Genomic DNA, 22,767 nt, shown 5'->3' with positions numbered 1-22,767 from the left:
TCACAATTCTGTGCAATCATCACCACTATCCATTTCCAGAACTTTTTTATCATCTCAACATATGCCCTGTACTCATTAAACATCAACACCCGATTCCTTCCTCCCCCCGGCACTGGCAACCTCTGGTGTACTTTCCATGTCCAGGAACTTAACTTCTCCAGGTGCCCATTTCAGTGGGATCCTATGATCCTTGTCCTTTTGTGCCTGGCTTATTTCCCTTAGTGCCACGTCTTCAGGGTTCATGGATGTTGCAGCAAATATTAGAACTCCCTTATTTTAAAAGGTGACTTGATATTTGATTGTATATATGCATATACTACCTTTTTCTCCATTCATCTGTAGATGGAAACAGTAGACTTCACTAATGAGAAACATGATAAAAAATTATGTTTGAGGAGGACGACTCTGACAGCGGTTTTTCGAAATAAGATCACAGAACATCTGATCTCTTTTTCTAAAATTTGTGAATTTAGTTATTTGTATAGTTCCAGAAAGTTATGGAAACTAAAATGCAACTATATAGTTAATAAATCATTAGTGCTGAAAGGGGCAAAATACAATGCAATGGAGAAGCTTCAAAAATCAAAAGGTACAGATTTTGTGATTGAGAGGAAGAGCGCATGTGCCTTTGAATTAACCTCAAGCTTCAGCACACGAAAGCCAAAACCAGTCCCAGGGTATTTTTTTTTCTGTGGTTTGCCAAATCCAAGAACTTGCAGGTCACGCCGCTGCAGAAGACTTTGTACCGAGCACTTGAACATACCTAGCCTCAAAGAGCTGAGATGGAGCTGCTGGAAATTGGTACTCCTGTTCTTATTATTTGTTTCATTTGCCTGGTTTTCCTTTTGGTACGGAAACAAAGTCACAAAGGAGAAAGGCTCCCCCCGGGCCCAACTCCCCTCCCCATCATTGGGAATCTGATGAATCTAAACTTGAAGGATATCCCTGCGTCTCTGTGCAAGGTAAGGGGGTTCATTCTGGGGCTGCTCGTCTCCACGTCGGGGGGTCACCTTCCAGGCGTGCCCCTGAGACCCCTGCAGGCTGGCTGCCTTCCTTCAGTCTCTCTCCGTTTGACTCAACCCCTGAGGCACTTTCGGGTGTCCGTCTCTGTATTACAAGGAAGATAACGTCCTTCTTTCTTAACTGGATCGCTGCAGACCAGGTAGCGATGTATGTTGACCAGACCTGAGATATAGGTTGAATTTTAGATGAGAAAATTCTGGAATCAGAAGATACTTTAACTGAAAGGCTTCCAATCCTCTCAGCCTAGAACACTTTCCAAAAGGCAAGCCCAGCAAATGTAAAAATGTGTCCGATGTCCTTCTACATGAGGATGATTATTACTACTATTTTACATTAGATGATCTATGGGACGCATTGTGATCCTCCCTCCCCTCCCCAACATCTTGCTCTGATACAGCCCAGCTCTGCTGTCCTGACGGACGTTTATTTCTTTGCAAATATGACAAATCATCACCAGGAGTTCATTGTCCAAGGATATATTCTCCAGAACACTCTAAATGTCCACCAATAGATAAATGCAGAAAATGTGGGCTCTCTATCACCTGTCTATCGATCTACTCATGTATCGATTTTCTCACACACACACTGGAATGTTATTTAGCCTTAAAAAGAAGAAGGAAATCCTGCTCTTTATAACATGGATGAACCTGGAAGACATTCTCCTAAGTATGTAAGTCAGACACAGAAAGACAAACACGCATGATCTCACCACCTGTGGAATCTGTAATAGTCCAACTTACATAAGTAGAGAGTAGAATGGTGTTCAAAAGCCATGCCCCAGTTGTTGGCTGCTTTACTACGCCTTTTCTCCTGTGGGGACAATGCTGGCCTAAATGCATCGGTTTCTTCCTTTTTTATACCTGACTAGCAAGCCCCCTCACCCCGAGCCCTTGTCCCGGCTCCTTCCTTCTCATCTTTCGTTGAACCTTAAATCTTATCCCCTCATAGACCCCTGGCCTCTCTGTTTTATTGTTTGCCCATTATCATCCAACACAGTGCACTCTTTATCACTTTCATGGAATTATGCTCATTTTGTACTGTAAATGAGGGTGTTTGGCTGTTTACTGCCTGTTGTTTGCACTAGACTCTTAGTCCCATGGGGGCTCCTGGGCTGTGCACAGTGTCTGACACAGTACAGGTGCTTAGTAACTGTTTGCTTAATGGTTGCATATTATAAAAGAAGGGAAGAATGACTCCATGACTAAACTCTGGGTTAAATTTCTAAAATGGGAAGGATGGGGTAAAGGCTAAGCTACATGTAAATTATTACCCAAGTTCCACCCAAGCCTCCAGTGGAGAGATTTCTCAATAGCACTTACAATGCCGCTTTAATCTTTTTCCAGTTAGCCCAAGAGTACGGCCCTGTTTACATGTTGTACCTTGGCCCCAGACCCACCGTGGTCTTGCATGGATATGAGGCGGTGAAGGAAGCTCTGATCGATCAGGGTGATAAATTCCTTGGCAGAGGACGTATTCCAGTCATTTCAGATTTCCAAAAAGGACATGGTATGTTTTAAATCAAAATATGGTATGTTAAATGAACAAACATGGGACTATCTTAATAAATGTCTGTTCTGCACCAAGCAACTGATCGGATGCTACAATACTGCAATGTCAATTTGATGCTATGACCCAGACGTAGTGCAGACTCCACGGGCTAAAGGCGTCGTCCCCAGCAACACAGCCCTTCCTTGAGGCGCCAGCCGAAAATCCACTGGCTTCCAGGTCATCTGTACTTTTGACCAACAGGAGAAAACTTCAGGCGTGCGGTGACCTCCTCAGGTTTAATCATGGGTAGAATTATTCTGAGAACTCAGGAAAGCACTAACTAGCAGTTTTATTATAAAGAGGATGCAAATGAAGAGACACGTAGGGCAAGGTTTGAGAGGGTCCCAAAGGCAGATTGTCTGTATCCTCTCCCTGGGAATCAGAATGTATTGCCTTCTTGACACGTTAATATGGAACCTCACTTTGAACAAGGCCCCAGGGGCTCACCCTGAACACAAAGACTCCTCCAATCCATGGGAAATGCTGAGGCTATTTAAGTCCCCTCCCGGGAACCAGGGTTAAGGACCAGACACATTCTGTTATTATATAACAGATGCCCCGATAGCTCTATTGAGATGAGTTTCAAAAACAGTCTGGCTCCGGCTGGTGTGACTCAGTTGGTTGGAGTGCCATACCAGATCCGAAGGGTTGCAGGTTCGATTCCCAGTCATGGCACATCCCACAGTAGCGGGTTTGATCTCTGGCCCTGCGGTTGCGATCCCTAGTCCGGGTGCCTATGGGAGGGAACAAATGGATGCTTCTCTCTCTAAGAGCAAGGAAAAGTGTCCTCTGGTGAGGATTACAACAACAAAAAAGCCAGAGTCCAAGTTCCTTATTACCTAAATATGCAAATATAATTGCGATAAAAATGATCTGGCAAACCTGAAATAAAAGATTTTCCCCAGCACTGTCAGGAGTTCGGGACCTGGAGGAGCGATTCCTGGGGTATCATTTCACATGTTCAAAAGGCTGCAGCAACAGTGAACAAACGACGAGACATAGAGTTTACCGTGTTTTCCGGCACCGCCTGCTTTGGTGGGGGGAGGGGGGTCAGGGAGGCAGCACACAGGGAGCCATAATGGTACTAGTCGGGCTCCAGGTCTTCGGCTGGATGACAGACTCACAGGTCACTAATTTTATCATTATGTTTCAGAACTTAGGGATGTGTCACACATTGCTTTACATATACCAGGGACTGTACACATGCACAAAGAGCTTCACAGACCCTCAAAGTCTCCTCCAAACCACTCACAACTGTAAAACTGCAAGTCCCAGAGAAATAGAAACTTTCTTCTGTTAAAGAACAAAATTCGTCTGAGTCAATATGAGTATCTAGTTGATTTTATGAAGCTATTCAGGTATTGGACAGCGTCCCATCTACCAGCTCGAAGGACCTCTGAGGGGTTGTGCACAATGGAAAGTTTTCATAGGCAGAAGGGTATGGCCAAAGAATGAAAGAAGTGTCCTCAGACCAGGTCTTCTACCTGCAGGGGAAAGGGACTAACTAGCAGGGGTTTATTACCTTGCTGATTACCTTGCTGGTGTAGATCAGGAAAGTCCAGATGAACTGGTTTAAAATTCCACTCCTGGAAGAGGCTGACATGTTAGTTATTAAGTTTAGGTTTGGTGAGTTTGCTTAGCAAAAGTGACTCCATTTTGCCCTGTATTTCCTTTATTAACAATTCCCTCCTTTTGATCCAAGTCTGTCTACCTCAGAGGGAAGATCAAATTTCAAAGCATTAGCACCACTCCCTGCTCCTGCTCCGTAGTTCTTGAAGATTTTGCTGGTCCCTTGTGATATCCCTAGGTCATGGCTTTGGGGTCATAATCTTTAAGTAGATGTTTTTCTTCTTGTTTTTTAAATTTTGTAGAGAGAAGGGAACGGAGCGGGAAGGGAAGGGGAGGGAAAGGAGGGAGAGAAACATTGACAAGCTGCCTCTCGCACACCCTTAACCGGGGCCCTGGCCCACAACCCAGGTATTTGCCCACCGGGAATCGAACCAGCAACCAAAGCCGCGAACCAACGGGCAACATTTCGCTTTGCACGCTGGCACTCAATCCACTGAGCTGCACCAGCAAGGGCAAATATTTGTTTTCTTTTTGATGCTCCAGTCTTAGGGAGGTCATTTGCTTGCAAAGAAAAAGCTACAAACAAGTCATTGACTTTTGAGAGGGTACTACAGGCTGACGAAACTGATGTGCATTAAGAGCAGTAGGACATTTCCAATAAGTTAATGGGTTAGTACAGAAGAGGACATTAAAAAGCATTGGTATGGACTATGCTGGGTTCGTTTGCTTCTTTGTTTCTTCTTATTCAGAGGAGGCTACATTCACTGTAGTATATTCTCAGCAGAATAGAATCATACATCCCATATTGATTCGCTTAACTCATCTTGTCACAGAAAAACATCACAGCTAGAACTAAACCACAGGGCAGAGGACTATGAAGTGTAAAAACATGTGTTTGTGGGAACACATGCCACTTTTGCCCATTTTTAACAAAACCGGACAGAGGCCTTCCACACTTGGGAATATTTTCCACCCACCAACGATTCCCCTCCCTGCTTCATTCCATCACCTCTGCCCCCCGTTGACCAGCATAGGTTATCTAGTCTTTGTGACAAATATTTCACCCAACTCCAAAATAAGTTGTGCTCTTACACTGCGATTTGCTGAATCCCTCCTGAGGGGCACTCGGAAACAGCTCAGGGTAGACACAAGAGGGCAGCTTCAGGAAAAACCTGACTCAGTGACACCCATCCTCTCCGGCTCCTTGTTTCTTTTCCTAGGAGTTATTTTCAGTAATGGAGAGACGTGGAAGCAAATGCGGCGCTTCTCCCTCACGACCCTGAGGAACTTCGGGATGGGGAAGAGGAGCCTTGAGGAGAGGGTCCAGGAGGAAGCCCGGTGCCTGGTGGAGGAGCTCAGGAAAACCAAGGGTGAATGCCAGCGTCCGTCCCTTTGGGGTCAAGGGCCTCCCCACAGGCAACCGCCCCCAGTCACGGCTCCTCATTTGGGAACCCCTCTGTGGTCCACAGGCTGCTCTATTAATCAGAGCGCTGGCTCAGAGAAAAAATGGGTGGGAAGAAAACGATGCTTTTCGTTAGGACTCTCAACTCCTTGCTTTTGGACTCATTTCTCAACATGAGCACTTGCCGGGCATGTAAATTTGGCCAAGTGTCTTTCCTTCTGTAAGATGTAGTTTCCACATCTGAGAAATGGGGCTAAAAATCAAACCTCAGAATGAGAGTTAAGGAATATAGTTTGCAAGACAGATACACAACCGTGTAGCAAGAGGACCATGTAGCAAATGGTCCATATCAGCTGTTGCCCTGATGACTATTTAAGTATTCATGTAATCGCATAATTGGTATTATTAGCACAGTGCAATACTATCTAGTACCAGTATTCTTAGAAGGCGCTTACATCTTAATTTGGGGAAGTTTAGAGGAAATAACTGGTGTGTATACATCTGAGCGGGAAGAAGGTGCCGTTCTTGAAGAAAATGCTCAATGTTAACAGTAGTTTCTTTCTCACATCAGCTCAGCCCTTTGATCCTTCTTTCATCCTCTCCTGTGCTGCCTGCAATGTGATCTGCTCCATCCTCTTCAAAGAGCGTTTTCAGTACCAGGACAAGAAGTTCCTTTTCCTGATGGACTTGTTGGGTTTAAATTTTAGGCGATTAAGCCCTGTATGGAATCAGGTAAGGCTGAGGCTGCATCTGCACTTGCCGTTGATCTCATAGACCCACTGGTAGCTAGCAGGCCGGGTAGAGGGCTCCTTCAGGAGCAAAGTGCCAACATCAATCGGCATTCATTGTCACCTTCCCGTGCATGTGTGTCGAGTGAATGAGTGCAATAACAGTTCCCCGGCGTCACTGGAAGGACGCCCTCTGCTTGCCTCTAGGGGTCTGCTCACACAAAAGAAGACACAACATTCCCCGGTGCCTATGTTTCTTTTCAGGCCCGTGTGCACATGTTCCGCCGTGTGACTCCGGGGTGGAGGAGGCAGGGATGAGCCAGGAGATGGGCCAGGGCTGCTCTGCTGTGTGTGATGATGGTCCTCCCTCCTCTTCTGCTTGGAAGTTGGAGGAAGGATTTCTGCCTGGCCAGGCCACGCCCAGGGGCAGGCACTGCACTCAGACACTCTGGTTCCTCTTTGCAAACTGAATTTCCAGGGTATTTTCCCCTCTGCCCTTTTTTAGGTTTACAATCTATGGCCAAATCTCATAAAGCATCTCCCTGGACAACATAGATCATTTTTTAAAAGGACTGCAGTTTTTCATAATTTCATTCTGGGAAAAGTGAAGGAGCATCAAGAATCCCTGGATGAGAGTAACCCTCAAGACTTCATCGACTCTTTCCTCTGCAAGATGGAGCAGGTACTGCAGGCACTGGCTCTCCCTGGCACCCTGTCTGGTTCTCCCGTGGGAGTGCATGACCGCACAGTCACACCATGTCAGTAATTCTTGATATTTCGGCTTTTAGGGCACTGACGTACCCTAGTATTGTTCACAGTAGAACTTTTAAGTGGTCCAAAGCTCTCTGTTTCCTTTGTACGTCTATTTAGTTCCCGCACTTGGACGTTAGCATGTCAAAGGTCTCGATACATATGTAGGATGAGCTCCATGGTAGACACACATACATCTAAATGCATGTTCCGGAACATATATGTACTTTGGGGTGGATAAAACACACATGTGTTTTCACTACCCATCCATTCTACACACACAGCCAGCCGTTTTTTGCCACAGTGCTTCCCACACAGTCTGTCGTAGACCCATACATTATGAAAAGTGGACTGTGTTTTCTCATAGAGACAATTTCGTTATTTGAAATGGGTTGTGGATAAAGATTCTAAAGCAAAGATGTTCTACATTAACCACAAGTGGTATTAAACATATTGAATTAAAAGTACTCCCACAGCCACCAGTTGTCAGGTGGTCACCTAAAATACCAGCACGACTGTCCGTGAGCACATCAGCAGAAAAACAGCCAAGACGGCGACCAGCAATCGATTGTAAAAGACATTTCATGTATAAACACATAACTAAAAATATTAAAATTATCCTTTGAGCCCTTCAAAACTAACGTTGTTGGTGCATATGTCCCCCAAGGGGGGACACCCTAATTAATTAATACGTATATAACCCTTGACTTCCTGGAGCTTCCTGTCCGGGGCAGCGATTATTAAATCAAGCAGTAAGAGTGACGTGCTCGGAGGGGAAGTCCACGTCGCAGTGGGAGAATGTGGCAGGAACACTAGAGTCCGTCCAGTGTGGGGTGGGAGGGACTTCTAAGCCCAGCCCCACTGCGTCCATCCATGCCTGCACGCCTAGGTGGTAACCGGCCTGGGAGCCGTAGGGTGAGTGGGCTTCTTTGTGTAAAAGTGACAGAGAAAAATATACCAAGCAGCGACACAAGATGTACAAGGGCCCTGAGGCAGAAGCAGCGTGGGAACGCGAAGGGTGGCAAGAAAGCGGGTGGGACTGGGAGGGAGCGGGCAGGAGAGGGTGGTGGGGAGTCGCTGAGCAGCGGCAGGTCGGCCAGCAGGCCATTCACACCGGCCGGCGGCCGTATCTGTTAGTTCACTTTTGATCCTAATGACACAAGGAAAATTGTTTGTGGGGTTTGAACACTGTGTAAGGGTGATCGTGTTTGCGATGTGAAGGACGTACTGGAAGGGTCAACAGTCGATGCAGAGAGACCAGGAGTTGCCTGACGGTCAGTTTCCTGGGAGCACTGCTTGAAATGGGGATTTATCTGAAAGTGATTTATTCAAGGAATTCCCTTTAGAGAAACTGGTATGTGAATGAGGGCAACAGGACGGGGATGGGAAAAAGTTAAACGTTCCCAGTTTCCAGTTCAGTCCAGTCTCTGCCGGATCCTCCAGGGGGCGGTAGAGTATAAATCACAGTGCAGAGTTTGTCAGGCCCTGAGCGGAGGCAGCTGGGCTTTTGTACCCCTGCTCCCGTGAGTCACTGGCTCCAGGCAGCCCCAGGCCCTGTTTAGGCTGATGAACTGGCGATCTGCGTTCCAACCCAGAGTGCACCAGCGATCCGGTTCCTCCGTGCCCTGGCTCACGGCTGCTGGTAATTTTATTGATAAGGGCCATTCTGACAGGTGTGAAATGATACCTCACTGTGGTTTTAATTTGCATTTCTCTGGTGATTAGTGACATGGGGCATCTTTTCATATGTCTGTTGGCCATCTGGATGTCCTCTTTGGAGAAGTGTCAATTCAGGTCCTCTGCCTGGTTTTTAGAGGGATTGCTTGTGTTTTTGGTGTTGAGTGAGTTTTATTAAGTTCTTTATAAATTTTGGATATTAACCCTTTATCAGATATATCAGCGAATATGTTGTCCTGTTCATTGTCTTTTTCATTTTGTTGATGGCTTCCTCTGCTGTGCAAAAGCTCTTTAAGTTGATGTAGTCCCATTTCTTTGTTTTTTCTTATGTTTTCCTTGCCTGAGGGGATATAACTGAGAAAATATTGCCACAAACAGCATCTGAGATTTTACTGCCTATGTTTTCCTCTAGGACTTTTATGGTTTGGAGCTCAACATTGAAGTCTGTAAAATACTTTGAATTTACTCTTGTGTGTTGCATAAGAAGGCGGTCTGGTTCCATGTTTCTGCATGCATCTGTTCCATTTTCCCAGCACCACCTATTGAATCAACTGTCTTTAGCCCATTGTCGGTGCTTGCTTTCGCTGTCAAATATGAATTGAGTATAAAGGTGTAGGCGCATGGGAGAGGTAACCATACATTGATGTTTCTCTCCTTCTCTTTCTCCCCCCTTCCCCTTTTTCTAAAAATAAATTAATATTAACAAATTTTTAAACCAAAAAATCTCTTTTATTTTTGGGAGAAAATTTCAAAATAGAAAGCTCACTCACCATTTTTACGTCCTGGATCACTTTATGTCCTAAACACTTTGAGGATCTCACGTGGAAAATTATGAGTAAAAATGTCCTACAAGTCCAGTCTCCATATTGGAAACGCCATTAAAATGATGACTGTCAGATGTGAGGGCGGGGACCGAGAGCTTGTAAGCAGTTTACGTGAAGGAAGTGGATCAATCATGCCCCAGTGGTCTCTCTCTGTGCTTGTAGAGGGTTTGTCATCTGGTCTTTGTCATTAAATATAATGTAAGAAGGTACCGTTCACTGAGTACTTGTATATATGAAGCATTGTCCCAAGAGCTTCGACGATTAACTCTCCTCATGTTTATGATAAGCATATGGGGGATGTTCTGTGTTCTATCCCGTTTCACAGAGGACGAAACTGAATTGCGAGTAAAGTGACTTGCCAAGGGCACCCATCTGTTATTGACTATCTGGGATTGAACCTAGGAGTTTCAGTTTCATGACTGTTCTCCTTTAATCCACTATACTACAGTGCACCAGATGCAGCCTCTTACTGGGCAAGGGGTGTGACTGTGGAGCCATTGCCTTCTTTCTAACTCACGTAGCCACTAACTCTACCGCCTACAGGAGAAATGCAACCCGTTGTCTGAATTTCACTTGGAGAACTTGACAATCTGCGGATCAAATTTGTTTGCAGCAGGAACTGAGACAACCAGTTCCACCATGAGATATGGACTCCTGCTCCTACTGAAACATCCAGAGGTGGAAGGTACAGTGATATTGTAGCGACAAACCAAAAATTAATCCGGGCAGCCGATGAGGGTGGGAAGACACTGCTGACAGTGACTGGTTCGCTTTCTCTGGACCGCCTTGTAGAGGGGTCATGCAAAGAGCCACCTCTGCAGTGTTGCTTTTGCAGATCAGGATTCTGTCTAACAATGCTGATAAGGAGGGAACACCTTTAGGAACACAAAGGCTGTTGTTTAAGTTGACAACAGAGGAGCTTCTGAATCCCGATTCTTAGACATGAGGCGCAAGACCAAAGGGTGAGCCCTGTTAGAGGAGGGGCCCATGGGTTGCCCTGCTGGATTCTTTCCCTAGGCCTGTCAATTCCTGGCTATGCGACCTCAAAGAGGTTATTTCACCTCTCAGGCCTCTGTGTTTGCATCTTCGAAATGGACCAGATCCCCAAAGGGGGTCTTTAGCTGTGATATAATTTAACATTCAAAAATGAAATTGTCCTGGCTCGATTTCCTCAAGCACATCCTCAGAGCACAGGCCTTACAAAGGCAATGTTCACACTGCTCACCAAAATGGCTTTACCATCCCCACAAAACATGTAGGAGACTGCGTGAAGGTGACAAAGGAGATGCTCCCACTAGAGCGAGGATATTTTCCCTGCGCAGCTGGTTTGCCAGGAATCATGGGATAAGCCCTGCTCCCTGCACAAAAGTTCTGTCTCACCTGTACATGAGAACAAACCAATGAAGCCAGGAGGCCAAGAACACAGTCAACGCAGCCTTTCTGTTTCCTTCAGCAAAGTGTCTGGTATTTACAGCAAAATAGAAAATAAAAATTCCATCAAGTGCAGAGCAGTGGGCTGTTGAGCAACATCTCTTTGACCCTGGCAGCTGTCTATAGGCTGCTTTCTGTTGCACATTGCAAGCATTTCAAGTAACTTGCAGGTGTCCAGGGAACACACTGCTGGAGTAACATTCATGATCCATGTCTCTGCAGCCAAAGTTCATGAAGAAATTGACCGTGTGATCGGGCGCAACCAGAGCCCCTCCATGAAGGACAAGATGAAGATGCCCTACACAGAGGCGGTGTTGAATGAGATACAAAGATACATCACCCTCCTTCCTTTCAGTCTGCCCCATGTCGTGACCAAGGACACGAAATTCAGACAATTCGTCATCCCCAAGGTTAGATGTGTGTGGGAAAGCTGACCGGGAGAGAGGGGCAACACGGTCCCTGTGTGCGGTCTCTGAGGGGCTCCCTGTTCTGTCCGAGAGAGAGGCAGGCGAGTGTCACAGAAAGCACACGAAGTCAGAGTCAGGTGGCCGGGGCTTGCTGTGCGGTGGACCCTCAGGTCATTCTGTCACCTCGGTAGCCCTGTCTCAGCCTTCCTAGAGCTGGGGACGCTGGCCTGGGGTTTCCAGGGCACCCTGCTGCTCTCACCTAGAATGGACTAAGGGAGCCGTGATTTCCAATAACGAGAATCTAATGGGAACTGAAATCTGATTTTTCATGACGGATTCTAAAAAGGGGGAAGTGGAAAGTGTGCCTGTAGCTCTACAATGATCAAGCCCAGTGCCAAGCTTCTGGAACCCAGATTTGCCCCTGCCAGGACTTTATTCACCAGGACATTTGAGATATTGCTGCCCATTAACATTTAACACTTGCAGAATACTTAGCTTTTACCAAAACCACTCCATGCACACTGAGGATGTAGTCAGGCTTCTGTTGTGATTAGGGCCCTCGGTTTTACACCGAAATAGTCCCAGAAGATAGAGGAGGAAGCAAAGGTGTCAAACCTCATCAAAATATTTCTAAAGAGTATCAAACCCTACAAAACAAGTTACCAGTCTTCCTTAAAGATATCACTGCAGAAGTCTATTAGCGCATGGAGTCTAGCATCACATTCAAAACACTATGCCACCAACGAATGGAGATAATCAAGAATACAGGAAAATCAACACCAAGAAATCTAGTATCATAAAATTCACCATATAAATAGAGTTTTGGAGAAATCACACAATTTTCTCCGTTGTGCAGAAAATGCATTTGCTCACATTCAGTGTCCATTTTTAAGTAAAAAACTTATTTTCTAATTACAGTTGACATTCAATATTATATTAGTTTCAGGTGCACAGTATGGTGGTTAGACATTTATTTAACTCACAGAGCGATTCCCCCAATAAATCGAATACCCATCTGACGCCACGCATAGTTACTACTATGGTATTGACTATCTTCCCTATCCTGTACTTTATACACCACTGTGACTCCTCTGTAACTGCCAATTTGTACTAATTTTTAAATTTTTCAACCTTTAATAAAATAAAAATAGACGAATAACTCTTTAGCCAGAAAAACATGCTTCCCAAGTCATGCTTATCGATGAAAGGCTAAAGGCATTCCTAATATCAGGAATAAAGCAAGGCTATCTACCATTACTACTTCTTCAAGTAGCATTAGAAAAAAGTAATGAGCTACAGCATTCAAGAGAAAGAAGCAACTTTTAAATGATATAATTGTACCTGAATAATATAAGACTATTAGCTGATACACCATTGCAAAACTAGAATTCTTCAGAGTTTAGACACTAACTGATTATTAAAAAAGCATTGCCACCCATATAAAATAAAAACTATTTTGAAAACATAATGAAGATGAGTTTTCATTAATAAAAACAAGGATAAAATACTTAGGAGTAAACTGAACACAAAATTCAAGATCTGTAGAAAGAAAACTTAAAAATGTAAATGAGAGATAAAGTGTTTGAATAAAGTATAAGACTTTTTCTCTGTTTGGGTAGAAAAATAACAGTTATTCAAAAATCAATCCATACATTTATGAGATCTCAATAAAAATAACAACCAGATATTCTGGGAACTAAATAAACTAGCAGATCCCAAATTTGACATGAAGTAGTATAAAATAAAAATGGAGCTAGCTCCTGCCAAATGTTACAATATAATATAAAGTCACAGTTATTAAAGCAGTGTAAAAGAGCTTCTTGACAAGAGGGCTGAAATGAATAAAGTTGAGAAATAAACTTAATTATACATGAAAAGTTAGGACATGATTAACAGTGCCTTCCCCTAGAGGGAAAGTATGGATTCGTCAACGGAAGTTAGAGAACTCCTGCGCAGTTGGAAAACAATAATGACAGGTCCCTACCTCGCCTTCCATGGAAATTTGTTCTTGGTGGCTCAAATATGTACGCATAGAATATTAAACGGTAAAAGTACTAGGAATAAAAGCAGTAATTTCTTTGAGAATTTCAGTTTCAAAACACTTCTAAGATTGGCCCCCCTGCCCCCCCAAAACATGAAGAATAAGAGGGCCATGTATTTCAAAGTTGATCAATGTAGCTCTATGCAAATAAGCAAAATCTGCCTGGAAAGAGAAACCAAGTTTCAAAGATAAACTGAGAGGAAATTTTGCAGTAATTCATCGGAGCAAAGGACTAATTACTGAAAAATAAAATGAACTCCTACAGTCAGTGTGAACAGCCCCAAAAAGCAACAGATGCAGTTCAAAAATAAAAACCCCAAAATTAAATCGGAGTAAAAGTAATTGCACGTGCTTTTTAAATGTGGAAAAATACCCTCGCAATGAAATATGTTCAAAATAAATATCATGAAGAAAATTCTTTTACTTATCACAATATGTTGGCAGAATATAAAAAAGAACATGTAGTTTTGGTAATGCCATAAATTGGTGTAACCTCTATGAAAGGCAATGTGGCCATTTCTATCAAAATTCAAAACCTACATACAATGTAAGGTGTAGTTCCACTGCTAGGAAATGATCCTTTGTGTGCATTTTCTTCAAAATAAGAATGTTTATCGCAACAGTCTTTGTGATATTGAAGATTAGAAAATCCCCAAATGTTCATTTACAAAGGACTTTAAAAATTCCTTTATTCCTCTAAAGGAGAATACTAAGCAAGCTAGAGCACTCTATTTGTGTGAAAATAGTGGAGGATGTATGCGTGTGCCCTCTTTTTTCCAATCCATAAAATGTCTTCCAAAGAATATATCATCAAATGGTAACGGTAATTACCTGAAGAAAAGAAAACAAAAAACAGGGGACTTGAGTCGAAGAGAAACTTTTTTTCACTTTATTCCCCTTTGCACATTTTTCTGGTGTGTCCTCTTGTGTGCCTGTATTGACTACTCCAATACTTCTGAAATTATGTTTAAGGATATACAAAATAAGGTAAAAATGGAAAAAGGATGCGTGCACTTAAAGAAGGGTGCTTTATGAGCAGACGGAGCTCGGGTCAGGGTGTAAGCCTGCCACTTACCAAAGTATAACCTCAAGTAAGTAAACAATTTTTCCTCTCTGACTAGCAATGTTCTCACTTCCACAAAGCGAACAGAGAGAGAGCCTAGTGAATACAATTGAAGTGAGAATTGAGTACAGTTTATAAACAGGTAACTAAGAACAGTGTTTGATTAATGTGAAGCATCCAGTATAAATGGGAGTTAACAATATTCTTCTGTCCTTTAAACCTCACAAAAATCTTTTGTAAACTGGGAGGAAAGCCTGTGTTTTTATGAGTCCCACCCGACTTTATAAATGAAGGAAGTGAAGACTGATTCAACAGATTCAAGTTTTCATAAGTCACTTTCTTCCATTCACACCTGAATTTAGAACAGAAGCATTTGTGAAAAAGTAGGATCTTCCATTTGAGGCAGCAATTCCAGTAAAGCTCATCTCTAGGCTATGTGGGTTGCAAACCCCCATTTATCAACACCATCTGATTATTGAACATTGACCATAACTTCACTTCCCCCAAAGAGAATCATCTTATTAGTTGATAAAACAGATTGGACGGTAACGTGTGTAAGATAGCCGTAACTCGAGACAGTCACTCACCAGGCAAGCTTGCAAGCACTCAGTCCTGTTCAGTTCCTATAATTAAGAGCGTTAGCCTCGTTCACGAAGCAAGGACAGGCACAATAACGAGCACCTGCTCCCTTGTTCTTCGCTCCAGGACACCATGGTATTGCCATTATTGTCTTCAGTCCTGCACGATTGCAAGGAGTTCCCCAACCCAGAGAAGTTTGACCCAGGCCACTTTTTGGATGAAAATGGCAGCCTCAGGAAAACGAATTACTTCATACCTTTCTCCCTCGGTAAATACAAATAAACCCATTCAAACCATACACATGCTCATTCTGAACAACCTTTAGCTTCACTGCATTTGTGGTATAACTAAGTAACCCAGCGGTGATTGCAAAGGCAAGCAAGTGAAGCTCAGTTTCTGATGGAAGGGTGAGAAGCTACTTAAGTCTGTAGACAAGTAAGATAAGGTAAGTCACCCAGGGACTATTTGGTTGTGGGATGACTGAATATAATGCCACTTTTTAAAAAAAAAACTGCAGTCAGTCCATCCGATTCAAATGTCACATATTATCAGATGACAAAGGGACCTGCTTTTGCAAACTCTTATCTGTTGATTTCCCTTTGTCATATTGACTTTTCCTAAACAAATGTACCCGTTTGTATCTTCTTTTTAACTAATGAACGATTATGAACTTCTCTGATTCGTAGAGCCAGTGGCTGTCAAAGAGACCATGGCACCCTCGTGTTATTTTTTGCCCTCTGAAATCTCTTGCCTTCCAGTTATTATTGATATTTCCCATAAGGTCATAAAGACAACTAAGGGTTAGTGAGCACACATTCTCTTTTCCTTATCTTATTCAATCATTTGATAAGTATTTTACAAAATAATAGTTAAGATGGTTTACTACTCAATCCAATTACAGTCACATAGTTACATCAGAAACTGTAACAGTTTCAACCGTGTTATGAAGTGTTCAACAGAAAAGATGGAAAATGCAGAAAAGCAAAAAAAAGAGAAAGAAAGAAAAATCATCTGCTATTTCACCCTGCAGAGATAATCACTGTTAATGTTTTACTGTATATACTTCCAACAATTGTCTAAGCATACAGAATAGATGTATATTTAAAAAAAAATGTGGTTCATTCTGTACAACCTTTGATAATTTGTTTCACTTAGTTTGTGGTGGTAAAGGGCAGGCTCTGGTATTAAAACTCTTCCACAGAAGCATATTTAGGTTGCATTGTGCGATAGATGCAGAAGGCTTTATTTCGTTGATTTCTTATAGATGCGTATACAGTTTTTGATCTAACTCATCAATATCATCAATAACGATGCAAGTGGCATCCTAATAGGTGAATCTCCTATTCCTACAGCGAAATCCGCAGAAGAATTACCCAGTGAAAGAGTCAGAATGTATGGAGCGTGTTGTGATGTGTGCTGACAGGTAGCCCCGTACGGACGTATTGTCCTAGGCAACTGATACGCACTCCCTTTTCTGATCCACATTTTCAAATGGCTCTTTGAGGCATATGGTACTTGATTTGTTTATTTGTTTGCGTGTTCGTTTTGGGGATATCGTATTTGAATGAATTTTTGTATTTGAATATGAATTATTGTATTGGAATTTGGAGTGAGCTAATGGAAAACTTTCCTCCTCCCAGGTAAACGGGCCTGTCTTGGGGAGGGCCTGGCCCGCATGGAGCTGTTCCTCTTCCTCACCACTGTTCTGCAGAACTTTTCCCTGAAGCCGCTGGGGGATCCCAAGGAACTACCGACCAAGCCCCTCATTGCTGGGCTTATCAACATTCCTCCACCTTTCAAGCTGTGCCTTGTTCCTAGATAAAAGGATTTTCTGTTCCATCAGTTTAAATCGGGGTAATTGCTTCTTAGCCGTGCTGGTTAGATCAGTGGGTTAGAGTCGTCCCCATATGCCAAGGCGGCCGGTGCGATCCCCGGTGAGGGCACTTACAGGATCAACCAATTAATGCATAAATAAGCGAAACAAGAAATCACTGCTGCTCTCTCTGTCCCTTCCTCTCTCTGAAAACAAATCTTTGAAAACGGAGAAAAAGTTCAAAGTAATTGCTTTTTCCTCTTACTCCCTGCACTCCACCCAACCCCAACGGTCTTGCCCTTCATTTTAAACAGTGCATAGGACAGAATCGCTGCTCATTAAGAACCTGATGGACATTTGTTTAAATCTAAAATCCCTTGCCAAAAGGAGCTGGGTCCTGAAAATTCCAAGGGTACAAACAATCAATTCATCCCCTGTGCAGCTCCTCATACACCGCGCTTCAGGGGCACCAAGGCCCGGCCCCCGGAGGCCTTGGTCAGGACAGCCAGCAAGACAGTGGCGCTTTCACTCTTCCTGTGGCTTTGGAGATCTGATTTGCTGAAGTTTTTCAAAACAGAGAAATTAATATAATAGCCTACATGTATGATTTCTATTTCCAATTGAAAGTGCCTATAGGATTTCTGCCACATTCCTAAAATAAATGTTTACTTCCACAATTGATTGTCTGTGTATGTCTGACTTTATTTCAGATCTCAAACTCCCCCTTCCTTGAGTTATGGGTTCCCTACAGTAGGATATGAGAAATAGATGAAATTAAATGATAACCTGCTGTCAGAAATCCCTCCCTGCCCCATCCCGTGCATTTGCAAGAATGGATTTGCATGGGCCTCAAAGAGCATTCGTGGATAAGAAATCAAACCATGTCCGCAGTTAGGATTCCGACATGCACAGCGGCATCCTATTCAGAAAGAGGAGGGAGGTGTGGATGGGGGTTGAAGAGTAAGAGCAGTTGCAAGGGAAGGCTGAGCAATGCCAAGAGAACGGTGACCCAGAAAAGAGCTGCCACTACCCCGGCAGTGGCCCAGCTGTGAGCAGCAGCTGCCACAAGAGGATGGCTCAAACACCAGCGGGCAGCCCAGCCTCCCGGGAAGGCGGGCGGGAAAGGAGCTTGAAAAGTAGAGTTGAGCTTCTGCGTAAATACCCCACAGAACTGAACGCAGGGACTCAAACAGGTATTCGTATGCCCACATTCTTACAGCATTGTCCCTGAGGGCCAAAAGTTAGAAACAACCTAGCTGTCTCCTGACCGATGAGTGGATAAGCAAACTGTGTCTGTATATATAAAATGGAATATTATACAGCCTCAAAAAGGAAGGATCTATATATTCTGATGCACGCTACAATATGAATGAGCCTTGAAAACACTATATACTATGTGAAAGAAGCTGACACAACACACTACATGCTGCATGATTGCTTGATATGAAATATTCAGAATAGGCAACTTCATAGAGACAGACACTGGATTAGTGGTTGCTCAGGGCTGGAAAGAGACTATAAATGAGCACAAGGTTTGCTTGGCGGGGGGGGGGGGGGGTGATAAATGTATTCTAAAATTAGATTGCAGTGAGGGTTGCACACCTCTGTATATTCTAAAAATACTAAACTGTACCCTTAAGTAAATTTTGTAGTATGTAAATTATCTTAATGAAGCTGTCTTGATTTTTTAATTTTTTAAAATATTTTTTATTTTTTTATTTTCATCCATTTATTTTTATTTTTTATTTTTATTTTCTTAAATATATAAATGATGTTTATTCTATACAGTTGTCTCATTTTTCCCCCTTTCCCCCCTCTACCCCCTCCACTCGTCCCACCCCCACCCCCTGCTCCGACAGTCAATGCCCACTCAGTTGTCCATGTCCATGGGTCATTCATACATCCTACGTGATTTTTGTCTAGTCACTTCCTGTTCTTTCCACCGTTGTTCACTTTCCGCATCCCCTCTGGTCACTTTCAGCCTGCTCCGTGTTTCTATGCCTGTGGTTTATTTTGTTCATTAGTTTATTTTGTTGAATAGAGTCCACTTATAGGTGAGGTCCTATGCTATTTGTCTTTCATCAACGGGGCTTATTTCACTTAGCTTACTATTCTGCAGTGCCATCCATTTTGTTGCAAAACATAAGAGTTCCAGCTCTCTCTCCCTCTCTTTCTTTCTTTCTAAATACAGATTGATCTTTTTTCTTTTATTAAGGTCAAACTAAATTAAAAAATTTAAAACCATTATAAAGTCTCAGCAGTTAAAACAATATGACATTAGCACAAAAATCATCAAGTAGATCAATGAAATATAATGAGCATTCCAGAGACAAATGTATATATCTGTCTAACCATGTCATATATGATTAAGTTGATATTTCAAATCAATGGGTAAAATAAGGCTTATTCAACAAATAAGGTGCACGGACCACTATTACTTGAAATAAAACAAATATAGAGCCCTATTTCACATATTATACAAGAAATATTCAGATGAGTTAAAAATCAGTATGTAGAATCTAAGGAGTTTTAGGAGAAAATACAAACTAATATTTTCATTACCCTGAACAAAAGTATTCAACCCCAGAAGTTATAAAGTAAAATATTGAACATTTAAACATTTAACTGTATTTAAACATGTAAGACTGTACAGTAATATACATATTAAAAAGCTAAAGGGCAAGTAATAGAAGAGGAAAACATTTGCAACACATCTAAAACAGGGTTAATGGTTCTTTTAGTTTTAGGGGAAAAATTCTAAAAACATTTAATCAAAAAATGGATAAAGAATACCAAAAAGTCATTTAAATATTTTTAAAAATAAGAGAAATAAGCAAGACATATACAAAACCAGGTTTAGTTTCAAAAAATAATAAAGAAACAATTAAAATTACACATCATTCTCACAACCAGATTAATACATATTAAAAAATATTGGTAATATCAAGTATTGGCCACTGTGAAAGGAACTGGGTATTCATAGACTCTTTTTGTTCATACTAAAGCAGCCCCTTTAGCATATTTAGCAGTGCTGGTTTGGAGGAGGTGTATTCTTTTAGCCTTCTTCTGTCTGGGAAACTCCTTAGTTCACCTTCCATTTTAATTGAGAACCTTGCTGGGTAGAGGAGTCTTGGTTGCAGGCCATTCCTTTTCATGACTTGGAATATTTCATGCCATTCCCTTCTGGCTTGCAGCGTTTCTGTTGAGAAGTCAGCTGCTAGCGGTATCGGGGCTCCCTTCCATGTAACTACCTCTTTCTCCCTTGCTGCCTTTAGGATTCTCTGTTTCTCTTTGATATTTGCCATTTTAAAGATGATGTGTCTTGGGGTGGGCCTCATTGGCTTCCTCTTGAATGGGGCCCTCTGTGCTTCCTGGACTTGTGTGACTTTTGCTCTCCTCAAATTGGGGAAGTTTTCCATCATTACTTTTTCAGATAGGTTCTCTATCCCTTCCTCCTCTTCTCCTTCTGGAACCGCTATCGTATGGATATTATTACGTTTCGGGCTGTCCTGCATTTCCCTCAATGCCTCTTCATTCTTTCTGAGTCTCTTTTCATTTTCTTGCTCTTTCTGGGAGCTTGTTTCTACCTTATCCTCCAGCTCACTGACTCAATCCTCTGCTTCATCTAGCTTGCTTTCGACTCCTTCTACCGTGTTCTTCAGTTCAGTAATTGTATTCTTCATTTCCTCTTGTCTGTTACTGATAGTTTCTATGTCCTTTTTCAGGCTGATATAGTTTGCAGTAAGTTCCTCCTAGTTTCCCTGTAGGTTTTGGTAATTCTCTGTGAGCTCACTGAGCTCATTGAGCTTCCTTAGAACAGTCGTCTGATATCTGACTGTATCTGATAGTTTCCCTGCCTCTGTTTCATTTAGTTCTCTTTCTGGGGATTCCCCTTTTCCCTTGGAGCAGGGGATGTTCCTTTGTCTTCCCATTATTTGTGAGCCTCTTCTGTGTTTCTTCGGCTTCTTAAATCGATCTGTCTTGATTTCCTAACTTTGCGGTGTGACCTTCTACGGTAGGAGATAGCTGTATTTTCCTTTCTGGATCTGTCTCTGATGATAGGAGATGTGGACTCTGTCTGCCCTTAGGCAGTCTGTTCAAGACTTCCAGGAATCTGGTGTCTGTGGCTGTCTCCTTCAGCTGTTAATCTAGTTACTCTGCGCACAGCAGGCTGGCTTAGAGACACCGCAGGGTGGGGCAGAGTCCCTCCTGGTGGGAGGGTTATTGGGTGCTGTGATGCTGCTGTCGCTCAGGGTTTGTGGTCAGTCTGAGCCAGTTGGCTGCTCCCTTATCGGGGAGGAGTCAGCACCTGGGTCCCCCAGGCTATTGACTCTGTTCTCTCCCCAAAGCCTCCACCTCCAGTCTCTCGTCAAGCGTCTCTAGACCACTCTGAGCCCCCTTTAACCAGGGATCTGCCATCTGTGGCTGCCATTCTGTACTTAGCCGTCAGGCCTTAGCACTACCAACCAGGGCGGAATCCATCCTGGAGGCTGGGCTATTTTGCCCTCTGATGCTGTTGCTATTTAGAGGAGCGGTCTGCTGAGCAAGATGCCTGCTGCCATATGAGGGATGAGTCAGCACCGGGATCCTGCCCGCTTGTCTCTCCATTCTCTCCCCAAAGCCTCCGTCTCCAGTTTCTCCTCAAGTGTCCTTAGCCCACTCTGCTCCCGACTTTGCTGGAGACCAGGGTGAGTAGCTGCAAAAAAATGTAAGCGTTGGCCCTTTAAATGGCTCTTTGCATTTCCAGCCACCTGTCTCTGGGAGAGAACAACTCTGCTGCTTTTCGCAGCGCTGTTATCTGTGTACTTTTTGGCCTCTGCGGCTATAGGCTGGAGATCCCTGCTTATGGTTTAGCCCCCGCTCCCCTCATGGGGATCCAACTGGCCCTTTCACTATCCTTCTGGTGCTGCTGCCCGTGGGCACCCCGCCCACATTCTCGAGTCTCTATTGCACTTCTTACCAGTTACATTGTGCTAAAGCCGATGCTTCTGTCTGTCCAAGGTTACAAGGCTCCTCTCTCGCCACTGTTCAGTTGTTTGTTCCCGGTGTTTACTCCACAATTTAGTTGTAATTCCAGGTTGGTCCTGGGAAGAGGTCGATGTGACTTCCACTCACTTCTCCTTTCTCTTGATTCCCCCTCTTTATATTTCACCTTTGGCATTTTAGTTGTAGTGTGTCTTGGAATTGGCCTCTTTGAATCCACCTCGTTTGGGACTCTCCATGCTTCCTGGACTTGCATATCTCTTTCCTTCACTAGATTAGGGAAGTTTTCTTTCGTTATTTTTTTCTAACAGATTTCCAACTTCTTGCTCTTTCTCTTCTCCTTCTGTCACGCCTATCATGTGAATGCTGGAGTGCTTGAAGTTGTCCCAGAGGCTGCTTACACTGTCCTCATTTTATTTGTGTTCTTTTTTCTTCTTGTTGTTTTGATTAGTTGTTTTTTCTTTCTTTATGTTCTAAATCATTGATTTTTTTCTCGGCTTCATCCACTCTATTGCTGTTTCCCTGTCAATTGTTTTTTATTACAATTAGTGTAGCCTTCACTTCCAGCTGGATCTTTTTCACGCTCTCGAGGTCCTCATTCAGTTCTTTGAACGTCCTTTTAACCAGCGCTTTGAACTCTGCATCTGAGAGATTGCTTATCTCCATTTTGTTTAGTTTTCTCTGGAGTTTTGTTCTGTTCTTTCTTTTGGGCCATGTTTCACTGTCTCCTTATTCTGGCAGTTTCCCTGTGTTCCTTTCCATGTGTTAGATAGAGCTGCTATGACTCCCTGTCTTGGTAGTGTGGCCTGATGTAGTAGGTGTCCTGTAGGGTCCAGTGGCACAGCTTCCTCCAAAACTCAAGCGAGGTACTCTAGGTGCGCCCTTGGTGTGGGCTGAGTACACCCTCTTCTTATACTTGAGCCTTGATT

General features: G+C 43.2%; 1 protein-coding gene across 1 annotated transcript; it reads left to right on the top strand.

Moving 5' to 3' along the window:
- Positions 1-684: 684 nt before the first annotated feature.
- LOC129077108 (cytochrome P450 2C23-like) lies at positions 685-17,526 on the top strand. Its single transcript, XM_054581351.1, has 9 exons — positions 685-962; positions 2,367-2,529; positions 5,361-5,510; positions 6,114-6,274; positions 6,776-6,952; positions 10,065-10,206; positions 11,175-11,362; positions 15,169-15,310; positions 16,683-17,526. Exons 1-9 carry the CDS (start codon positions 783-785, stop codon positions 16,862-16,864), a joined length of 1,485 nt encoding a protein of 494 aa, XP_054437326.1. The 5' UTR covers positions 685-782; the 3' UTR covers positions 16,865-17,526.
- The last annotated feature ends 5,241 nt before the right edge of the window (positions 17,527-22,767 follow it).

This window comes from Pteronotus mesoamericanus, unplaced genomic scaffold (assembly GCF_021234165.1).
Source record: "Pteronotus mesoamericanus isolate MK-2021 breed Mesoamerican mustached bat unplaced genomic scaffold, CSHL_Meso_final contig_657, whole genome shotgun sequence".
Lineage (NCBI taxonomy): Eukaryota > Metazoa > Chordata > Mammalia > Chiroptera > Mormoopidae > Pteronotus > Pteronotus mesoamericanus.
Note: the sequence above shows the minus strand (reverse complement) of the source record. Positions and strands in the feature narration are given on the sequence as shown.